General features: G+C 50.6%; 1 protein-coding gene across 3 annotated transcripts in view; it reads right to left on the reverse strand.

The window, feature by feature from the left end:
• Gcsaml (germinal center associated signaling and motility like) overlaps positions 1 to 10,700 on the reverse strand; it is a 33,714-nt gene extending 23,014 nt beyond the window's left edge. The window contains exon 1 of one of the 3 annotated variants that reach the window (XM_048801332.1): positions 10,597 to 10,700. In XM_048801332.1, coding sequence (XP_048657289.1) covers positions 10,597 to 10,601 — 5 coding nt within the window. In that variant the 5' untranslated portion in view covers positions 10,602 to 10,700. Of the gene's footprint in view, positions 1 to 2,300; positions 2,894 to 10,596 lie in introns of those variants that run through there. The other 2 variants (XM_048801333.1, XM_048801330.1) reach the window with 2 other exon arrangements.
• Positions 10,701 to 11,333: the final 633 nt, after the last annotated feature.

Consider the following 11,333-nt stretch of genomic DNA (forward strand, 5'->3'; position numbering starts at 1 on the left):
GCGCCTGGGAGAGGCCGGGGCAGCCTTGATTTAGCTGAGGAGCATAAGCACATCCTCCCCTCCACGATTGGGATCTGAATGACCATCGAACACCAGGACAGCCCCTGGGGACTGCATTTACTTTCCCTGCATTCTTTTTATTTCCGTTGATCCTGGTGAGTTTCAGCTCTTCGCCATCTAACGTCTAGTGGGAGTCAGTGTCTTCCCTCAGCCTCTCCCTGTTGCTGCACCTCATCATGAGGATGGACACTCTCCCTAACCTGTGGGCCACATTGCATCTCTTTCCAGCTCACACATGTCCACCATCTCACCACTTCCCAAGGGCCTCTGAAGGCCCTTCATCCCCAGTTGGTGAGCCTCATTTTTAACTTCTCCCCCATGGGGGTCCACCCTTCCAAATATCCTCCAACGATGGACAGACAACCAGTTTTCACTTCCTGCAGAGCTCTACCCTCCAAACGCTTGCCCGGTCCCCAGGTTGTCCCTGTGTTTGGACAGTCTCTGCATTGCTAAGCCTGCCTCCCATGACAGCACCCCCACAGGCAGATGCTCAACACTCCTTCCTGCCATCCTCCCTCAGAAGCACCTCCCTCCCATTCTCCTGTTTCTGCATCTGCCTGACCTGACAAGAGTGGCCACCGTGGTCATGACAGATGGCATCTAAATCACACACTGCTTCAACTCCTCTCAGAAGAGCTGACCTGGACAAGCTTCACTCCTCCCAGTTCCACTTCTCAGCTACAGGATCTCCATTGTCTGACTTACAGCAGCGTGGGCATGCACGGTGCTTTCCTCAGGACCTGTGCACTGGGCTTCACAGCCATCTGCCCTGCTCCCATTGTCCCAAGGGCGAGCCTGCTGTGCCACACGGGCAACACCCTGGGCACATGCTGAGTTAAACTTTGAGCTGGGTCCTGTTGTCCCTCCACCTACACAAGCTCAGTATCACCCTGGATAGTGATGATCCTGCTCTACCACGGCCCTTTGGTCTTTTTAAGAAAGAGGAAGTTACTGAAAGGCCTGGTGGAAAACCAAGAGACAGCTGTGCCCTTTACCATGGCCAGGAGAGATGGCATGGACACTCTTCTGCCTGGCTGGATGACCAGGACACCACAATGTGGACAAAATGACCTGAAGGATCAAGTGTTTTTAGGCAGTGAGACGAAGCATTAGATCAGAGCACTGCAGAATGGATGTCTGGACAAGTAAGTTGACTGGAATTAACTTTGGAGCAGGAGACCTGCCAGCCAGGGCAGGCACTTGAAATCAGAACCTCAGCCAGTGACCAGGGTGACAACAGCACAAGAGGCAGGCAACATGTTATGACAGAAAGGGCAAAAAGGCATGTTTACTTAACCAGCTAGGCGCACTTTGTTCAAGTCCCTGCCACGTGCTGACCCCCAGGGAGGTGGCAGGGCTCTCGACAGGTGCCTGTGGACGACTGTCCGCCAGGCAGGAGGCACCAAGGGAGGGGCTGCAGCAAAGCTAGTGATGGAAGCCGCAGCCAAAGGAGAAGGAGCAGTGTGTACAGAATCTGAGAGCAGAGCCAGGGTGTGGCCGCCCGAGAGCTTAGCTAGGGGAGGCAGGCAGCCTGGAGCACAGGAACCGTGCAGAGGGGGATCCCGAAGGGCTTGGGGAGAGGGGACCACAGAGAGGATGCCACAAGGCCAATCCTTTCAGAAACATGTAAGGAGGACTGGGCCTGGTGTCCACGTCTGTTCCACCACCTCAAGACATCGAAGCGAGAGGGCTCAAAACCCACCGAGCAGAACCACTACTTGAAAGTATGCACCTGCGTGCTCTGCCTCCCCCTTCTCAGGCCCCTGGCCATGCATTTTCTTGCCAACCCCAGAGGCTGCTGGATTGGAGGTCAATCCTAGACCCCAAGTAAGGAAAAAAGAAGGAATGGAGAGACTCAAGTGGCAGTGGTCTAGACCTGCCTGAAAAGATACAGATTCAGACTGTTAAGTTTCAATTTCAGATGAACATGGATTGTGTCTCATGTCAGTACCACCCACAAAAAAAATGCCCAGGATATCACACGAGGTGCACTACCACAACAGCGAAACCTGCCTGATATTCTGAAATTCGGATTCAACCCATCATCCGCTATCTTCATGGTCTGCACCTAGCACTATCTGCACCTAGCACCCTACCATGGCTCCATAGCTGGAGTGGCCATTTGCCCTTCAAGGACACTGCCCTCAGAGCAGACCTCTGTGGCACAGCCTGGCCCACCTGCCCTGCCTCCTCCTCCCTCTCCTTCCCTCAGGAAGGGCAGCGTCCCAGCCAGGACTCACCTGAGCTCTCTCAGGAGACAATTTCCCATCCTCCCACAGGGCTCTGCTTCTCAGCTCCAGCTTCACTCCACGGGGCAATCTTGACCAGAGCAACGCCCTGCAAAACGCGCAAGGTCCTCGTGGCATCTGACCACTCGCTTGAGCTCCTGCCAAGTGCTGGCTGCCGGGGGAACGGGCAGGAGTGAGCAAGCAGAGATGGCCCTGAGGGGAGGGGAAAAGAACCGTGTGCACATGCAAGAGAGTTCATGCACACGCACAATTACAAGGTATGGGCAAACCAGGGTGCACAGCAGCGAATCTAAGACTCGGCTCTTTGCTTCAAAGAAATTCCAGGCTCAAGACCAGACAGGGTAGGTGTCTGCCTGTTCCTCAAAAGCCTGAGAGCTCAAGACTCCCAAATGCCTTTCCTTCCCAGCACATAAAAAGAAAATATCTTCTTAGGCAAAGGGAAAAAATAAAATTTATTTTTGTGGCTCTGGCCATGAAAATCAAATCACATGTCGGAGCCCCTTTCTCCAAATCTGACACTTCCAACGACAAGATGGGAAGAGAAAGGAGTGTGTATATGGGGCACACTGAGACCTTCTGCAGTAGGTGGAGGACCAGCAGCTCTCCTTCCAGCTGTCACCTCCAGGGCTGATGTGGCAGGAGGAAGGATGCAGAGCCTGACTGGCCTCCCTCCATCTGGCCTGTGCTTCCTGCCGGGCCGCCCACTGGAGCCACAGTGCAAGCTGGTCCTGATGATAACGCCAAGGCACCACCATCAAGGGCAGGAGATAAGCCAACAGCTGACTGAGCCTTTGCTCTCAGGGGAGAGAAGCCCCTCTAGCAGCCTCCAGCCTGGGAGGTGCTCCGCAGGTAGCAACTCCTGCAGGATTGAGCCAAGGCGAAATCCATTTGCGGGATTCAGAAGCTGCAGCTGGTCCACTTCAACTCTTTCCCCCAGGGAGAGACTAGAGCTGAGGAGTTTCAACTGTTAGCCAGCAGCAGAACGCAAGGATCTGAAGGACTGCATCTCGTTTATCAGTTTCACGCTGTTCCTTTTGTTGTTGTTGTTGATCGCAAATGTGAGAAGATTAGGCAGAAGCCGGGGTGCTGCACACCTGGGCTCAGGTCATGGTTCACCTGAGTCATACCTGAAAACCAGCACACCAAGCTCCACTGCCGACTTTCTCACATGTGCCAGTCATCCAAGGACCCTTTCAGGGTGCAGATTCTGATTCTGTCTGATGGGTCAGCATCCTGCCTTTGTGACAGGTGCCCAGGGGATGCCTGCAGGTCCTGCAATCGCAAGGCACCTGGCCAGGTGTGCTGCTGGGTGGTCCTTGAGCAGCAGCAGCAGCAGCACTGAGACCACGCCTCAGGTTGGCTGGGTCAGAAACCTGCTGGGCAGTGCTCCAGCTGCCTGCTAGAGTGGGGGACCTCAGGCAGCCCTCTTTCTCACACATGACTCCTCAGTCCCCAAGGCTCCACTAAGCAGGACAGGCCTGCTGCAGCACAGAAGGCCTGGGAGTCATGCAGCATCTCACACTAGCTGGAACCCAGCTGGGGAAGGACGGTACTCAGCTCCATTACCACCGACTGAACAGTCAGCCTCCCACCTGCCTCGCCTGCTCCCTGGCATGGCCACCTCCATCCTGCAGGACGCTTTGACAACCATGAGGCCTCAATCCTCTGCATTTCTGCTTGGTCTCTGCCCAGGCTCCTGTCCACTGGCAATTGAGGGCTCACCTACCCGGAAAGACAGAATCACCTCCATCTGCTCTGACAGCACTACCATGTCACTCTGGGTCTCAATGCCAGATGTCCAGTGAGATATGCTTCTTGCTTACTAAATTACTATGTGCTTGGTGTGGGGAAATCTAGAAACTATAAGAGAAAAGAAAACCTCCAGAATCCTACTACCCCAAAATAAGCCCACAGACCACTACTTCCTAGGCCATTTTTTGTTGTCAAGACATAATATTCGTATCATTTTATGGGTAGAGTATGATAATTCAATATGTGTTGTTGAGACATAATATTTGTATCCTTTTATGAGTTTGAGTATGAAAATTCAATCTTTGTAATCACTGTAGTGATTTAATCAGAGTGATTGGCATGTCCATCTCCTCACACGTTCCTCACCTGCCTGTTAGACCTTCCAGCAACCACCCCATCTCCAAGTACATCCACAGCCCTCTGAGAGCGCCTGAGTACTCTGATGAGCACCTCCACAGCCCTCTGAGCACCTGAGTACTCTGATGAGCACCTCCATAGCCCTCTGAGCATCCAAGTACTCCACAGCCCTCTCTGAGCACCTGAATACTCTGATTGCACCTCTGCAGCCTGCTGTGAGCTCCTGAGTACTCTAATTGTACCTCTGCAGCCCTCTTTCAGCACCTGAGTAATCTGATGAGCACCTTCTCAGCCCTATCTGAGCCCCTGAATACTCTGATGAGCCCTCCACAGCCCTCTGTGAGCCACTGAGTACTCTGATGAGCACCTCCACAGCCTTCTCTGAGCTTCTGAGTACTCTGATGAGCACCTCCACAGCCTGCTGTGAGTGCCTAAGTACTTTGATTGCCCCTCTACAGCCCTCTCTGAGCACCTGAGTTCCCTGGTGAGCACCTCTGCCACCTGCTGTAATCACCTGAGTACTCTGACTGCACCTCTGCAGCCTGCTGTGATCATCTGAAAATCCTGAGGAGCACCTCTGCAGCCTGCTATGAGCACCTGAGTACTCTGATTGCCCCTCTGCAGCCTGCTGTGAGAGCTTGAGTACTCTGATTGCACCTCTGCAACCCTGTCTGAGCACCTGAGTATTCTGATGAGCACCTCTGTAACCCTGTCTGATCACTTGAGTACTCTGATTGCACCTCTGCAGCCTGCTGTGATCACCTGAGTACCCTGATGAGCACCTCTGCAGCCTTCTCTGATCACCTGAGTACTCTGACTGCCCCTCTGCAGCCTGCTGTGTGTGCTCTGATGAGCACCTCTGTGGCAACTGCACAGACCCAGTGTTCAAATATTTCCAAAGTGGAGCTCATCTTTGCACATTCTTTTCATACCATCATAGATGTTTTCAAAGACCACTTTCCTCCTGGATTTATTGAGGCATACTTGATATACAAAAGAAGAATATAATTAACATGTACAATTTATTGAGCTGTATTAAACATCCATTTCTGTTACCACAATCAAGATAATACACATAGCCATCACCTCTATAATTTCCTTGTGTGTCTGTGTTCTTCTGCTTTTATTATTGAGCACCTCCACAGAACATGTAACATGAGATCTGCCCTCTTAACAGACTGTTAAGTGAACAATGCCTTATTATTAACCATGAGCACTATGTGTAACAACCCACCTGTGGGATGGGAGCCAACTTTGCAAACCATATATCTGATAAGAGGTCAATTCCAAAATATGTAAAGGTTCATTCAACTCAGTAGCTAACCACATAAACAAGCAAATAATCCCCAAGTTTAAAAATTGGCGAAGGACTTGAGTAGACATTTCTCCAAGAAGTGGCAGGACTGTCCAGCAGGTGTGTGCCAGAAACTCCTGTCACCAGTCACTGGGGAAACACAAATGGGTGGCATTGTGTTAAGTGAACAAGCCAGGCACCCGGGGATTGGTACTGCTCGGTCTACCCGTGTGGAATCTGAAGTTGTTCTCATGGGTGAGACTGCAGTAGTGGTCTGCAGGGGCTGGGAAGGCCAAGGGCAGGGCAGAGAGGATACAGGGTGGCTGAAACACTAGAAGGAGAAACAAGCTTGGAAGTCTGCTTTTTTCACAAGGAGAGCATGGATAATGACACGTTTTATATATTTCAAAGTAGCTAGAAGAGAGGATTTTGAATTTTCTTACCATAGAGAAATGATAAATGTTGAAAGTGATGAAAATTGACCCAATTTGTTCATACATGTATTGAAATATCTCACTGTGTCCTGTAAACATGTATAGTTATTATGTGTCAATTAAAAATAAAATAAAGCATATAAGAGAGAAAAAGTCATAATGCTACATTTTTTAGGATGATTATTATAAAATACATCCTAATGTCATCACTGATAGATGTAAAGCATCCCAATGTACAATCATTTGGCAAAAAAACAAGTAGTTTTTGCAGTAATTTCAGTTTTTCTATTATAATAATGCTGAAATTAATGCTCTTATCAATAAATCTTGATATGAAATCATTGACAATGTTTAAGATTTTTAATATTAGTTGGCAAATTTGTCTCCATGAAAAACTAGATATTTGTACTATTAAATCTGCATCAGCAGCTGCACGCCAGAGGGGGCGCTCTGACCCAGCCACTTGGGCAGGCAGGGCCAGCCGGAGTGACTTCCTCTGGACCTCCCTCCTTGTGTTGGCATTTGCAGGTAACAGAATCAAAATTCCCTACCCAAACCCAAACCTGATGCAATTATTTCATTTTCAAGGCATGTTCAATAAAATGAGGATCAGTCATTAGAAAAGCCAGCATCCCAAGAAATTAGATGTTTATTTTCAAATACCTAAATGTTGCTTGACGAAATTTAAATTCTACTACATTTATAATATGAAAGAAAGAAATTGGCTCAGGTTTGAGGAATAAGAATGAAGATTGGTTGGTTTTCATCTCATGCTGTTATGCTCCAATTCGGGACCCCCAAAAGACCACCAGAGACCAAGATCGATGTAAGTAGCAAAAAGACGTTTATTGCAAGCTAGCTCATCCTCTGCATGCACACAGCAACTGGTGACGCTGAGAAGCCCCGAGCCCAGGGTTTGCAGCAGTTTTATACACTCTTTGGGGAAGGCAGGGACTTCACATACATCATAGCATCTCTTAGCAAATCATCACACACCTCAGGAAAATCATAAAACAACTCTTAACATTGATTAGCACATTCACTGGTGGGAACAGGTTGGGTAGGGGTGATTGGTTAGTACAAGAGGGGGATTCGTTTGAACTGATTGGTTTAAGCCACGAGGGGTGTACACGCTAAACTACATGGTTTCCCAACATGTTATCAATCACCATAAACTACTGGGAGGGTCATCTGGCATCCCAGGTATTTTCCCTATCTCATGCTGATTGGAGGTTGCTAGGGGGTCCCCACCTAGCCTGACTGAGTCAGGGACACCTGGCGCAGCAAATCTCTCCTGTTATTTGTAGATAAAAAACTCAGCGGGGTGGGTATGTGCCTAGGAGTGCTCTATGGGTCTTTCCAAGGACAAGGGTCACGCCCCCTTCCTTGGACAGGCTTTGCTCTGAGGTAGAGGCTGGTTTCTCAATGCTAAAGCGTATTCTAATGCGCCTGGCAGACACTCGCCTGGACCTGTGGGCACCGTACATTTGCTGTGCACTAGGAAGGTCCTCTTGTGACAGGTGGCCTACTGAACTGGGGCTGGAGGTGCTGCCTCGCCTGCTTCCCACAGCAGCTGCTCCACTGCCAGGAACCAAGGGGTGCAAAGGCCAGAGCTGGTAGTGCTGGGCACAGGGAGGTTGGACTCCCCCACTGGCATCAGGACTGGCGAGTGAGGCAGGCTGGTTTAACTCACTGCGCAAGACCCGCGGCTTCCTCCTGTCCTTCCGCGGACTCTGGGCCTTCCCCAGTACCTACCCATCATGAGCAATTCCCACGAACCCCACCTCCACCCGCTCTCCCTCAGCAGTCTGTTGAGTGCAGAGATATGTCCCAGCATTGGTTGATAAGCTCAGCATGTTCTTCTATGCCCCAGGGTTTTGATTTTAATTCTAATTCACCAGGAACTGGGACTTCTAAAGGTTCTGATGTTTACAGCCAAGTAAGATTGGAGGTTAATCTGCAGAAATTGATGGTGTTTACTTAGTCATTTATTTTGGATATGATGCCTATTACTTAAGAGGGGTTTGTAGTAAATATCTGAATTGCATTAAATTACATAGGAATCTTAGTTTTTCAAACGTGTAATCCTTAATGGAGGGAAAATATCAATATAATCCACTGTCATACAACCAAGATGCATCCACTTCTCATTAGCAATCACAGAAGTGCAGAGGGGACTTGGCTCTGCAAGTCAGGAGGCAGGATCCCTTCGCCTCTGGCCTTCAGAAGAGCAGACAAATCTAATGTGAAACTTACATATCATAGCCACTCTGTCTCATCCCACAGAGAAGCGGCATCTTCTTTAAGACAAAGTATGCAAATCTCCCATCTCCTTCTTTGAGCTTTATTTTATTTTTGACTGATATGCAATAATGAAATCATTGATCTCATAGAAGCTGCGACTAGAATATGGTCACCAGAGGTGGGGTGTCCGGGAAGAGGGTGGGGAGGGTTGGTCAGTGAGTCCAGCATTTGTCAGGAGGAATAAGTTCTGGCTTCCTCTTGCACAATAGGGTGACCACAGTTAACAAGAGTGTAATATCTATTTGAAAAAAGCTAGAAAGAGGATCTTGAATGCCCTCACCCAAAAACAAGGTGAATGTTTAAAATGACAGATGTGCTAATCGCTCTGATTTGGTCATTACATGATGAATGCAGGCAACCCTTTATTCCTAATGCTGCATTCTGGAATCCCACAGTCCCGTGGTCCACGTATTCTCCGAGGTCACCAGTGGCTCTGCATCTCACACCACCCCTGAGCAGGCATTGGGGCAGTGATCCACCTGGTAGAGAGGGTCACAGCCTTGGTTCTTGGCCCACGGGTCTCAGAGCCTATTCCATAAGTCACAGGAAAGGAGAGTGACCTGGCAGGGAGCTCAGGCCACCCTACCATGGCCAGCAGGAGAATGACCAAAGCGGGGCTTGGCCTGATGGAGACAGCCTCCTGCCCTGGCCAAGAACCGGGACAGAGAAGGTCTGACAGGACACTGTGCGTGGTGCTACAGACGTGATCTGCTTCCCCCTTGTGTGGCAAGGCTCCAAGGTGTGGATCCAGCACTGACCATAGGACAGACTCCCATGCCTCCCTGAGTAAGGCCAGCACTCCTACCGAATGCAGTGACTTCCTCAGGACCTCCCTCACATCCGCTTCCCTCCCTCATTTCCCAGAGCACTGGAGAGCTCCGGTGGGATTCCTTCATCAGGGAGGCTCTGCAGGTGGGGGGAGGCTCTGCAGGTGGGCGGAGGCTCTGCAGGTGGGCGGAGGCTCCGCCAGAGGCCGGTCTGCATTTGTGCAAAGGTGTGGGGCAGGCAATAGGCTCACACGCGTACTTGCCCGCGTCTGAGCATGTGCACAGATGCCCGTGTCTTTACATTGTCATTCACTGACTGCAGAAGTTGGGTACAGGGACATTCCCTGGAGGTTGCTGGGGTCTAACCAGGGGCAGTGCTAGGCCTGGGCTCCACCACTGAGCCACATCCCAGCCCTAAGCGGAGGTAGGTCTAGTCAGAACTGGCTGCAGAGAGCTCCTCTTTCTGGAGATGCTGGCCCACAGGAGCGGTCCTGGAGAATGATAGTGGCGGGGGTCCTCACCTCCTCTCTCGTGACGCAGCCCCCGGACCTCAGGATGTGACTGCACGGTAGGCCCTGCTCAGTCATGGGGCCTTCCCAAGACATCCCAAGTTTGCCTGCACCGCGGTGGCGCGGCACTCTTGGGTACTGCGGTCTCCCACAGCGCACACCCCGAAAGTTAGCTTGCCAGTTAGAAGGGAGGAACAACAGCGACTGGACAGTAAGGACAGACAGCGCGTAAAAAGTGCGTCTCTCTGGAAACACCGCAGGTGGGAGCGTCGACCCTGCGGGTGGCACAGGGTGGGAGTGTGAGCCCAGAAGGGTGGCCTGCTGCACCGCACAGGGCTATGGCTGCTTCGGGTGAGAGGTTCTTTTCATTGATGGATTTTCCCACTTTCCCACTTTTTACACCTCCGTTGACCTCAGGTAACTGCAGCCACAGAAGTAAAACAGTGCATAAGAGGGGCTGGGTCTCTAATAAGGTGAGCGATTATAATGAGGCCCTTAAGGGGACCCTCCTCCAGTACAACCAGGTCTTCACTGGAGGAGGTTTGTAAGCAGAAGGGCCTTACATGCCAGAGGAGCAGCCACCTGCCAGTCAAGGGGGAACCCCCCAGGACCAGCGCCTGGATCCCGACTCCCCTCCAGGTGGCGGCATGCTCATTCTTGCGCAATGACCAGGTGCGTGGCGTCTGTCAAGTGTGCCCTGGTGCCCCCACCCCCCCCCCCGTCGGTTTCCTTCTCACTGCGCATGCAAACGCACACACTTTACCCGTCGCCCCTCTCCACCCCTCAAGCCTTCCTGCAGGTAGAAGTCCTTGTTCTCACTGGGAATTCCTGCTATGCTGCACCCCAGGGACCACAGCCCTCCGCACTCACCACATGCATTAGCAGCATCTTGTGCTGGGTTCTGCAACTGAGATGCCCAGGCTACAGAGCCGACATCACCAGGCAACTCCACGAGTTCACGTTCTGAAAGAGCAGAGCACGGAAGTAAAACTTGGGGAGGAAGCCATGGAAGCCAGGTGCTGAACTGAAGGATAACATCTACTTTTAAGATGCTGAGATTTGCTGATTTTTGAACATTTAGCTATCGCCTATATAAAGTGGTTTTTCAAGTCTCTTGCCTGCTTTTCTCTTGGTGTCTCTGTCTTTTCCTTTTTTAATTAAAAGTGCTCAGTTATATGTGAGGTCATTATTTTCCCACTCTGTCACTTCTCTTTGTACCTTTTAATGGTATCATTTAATGAATAAAATTATTATATATTTAAAAAGATAAAAATTTCACCCTGTTTTGCAATTTCCTTTTTTCTTTTCAATTCATTTAAAATTCAATCATCCCACTACCAAGTGTTTGTCATTTGGAGTGAGGTTTAGAGGAAACAGAGCAGGAGTTGGGACAGGTGACTGGGCAACCCCAGTCGGGCACAGTGCCCAGGAGTGAGCTTTGAGGGCAGATGTGAAGACAGAGACGTGACCAAGCAAGAGTTGGGAAACACACCTCTCTGGCCTGGTCCCCACCAGGACTAATGTGTGTGGAAGTGAGTGCCCAGCAGATGTGAGGAGCAAGCAAAGGCCCTGGGGAATTGTCACAGGAGGGTGAGGAGCTGAAGCCT

Source organism: Marmota marmota, unplaced genomic scaffold (assembly GCF_001458135.2).
Source record: "Marmota marmota marmota unplaced genomic scaffold, marMar, whole genome shotgun sequence".
NCBI classification, from domain to species: Eukaryota; Metazoa; Chordata; class Mammalia; order Rodentia; family Sciuridae; genus Marmota; species Marmota marmota.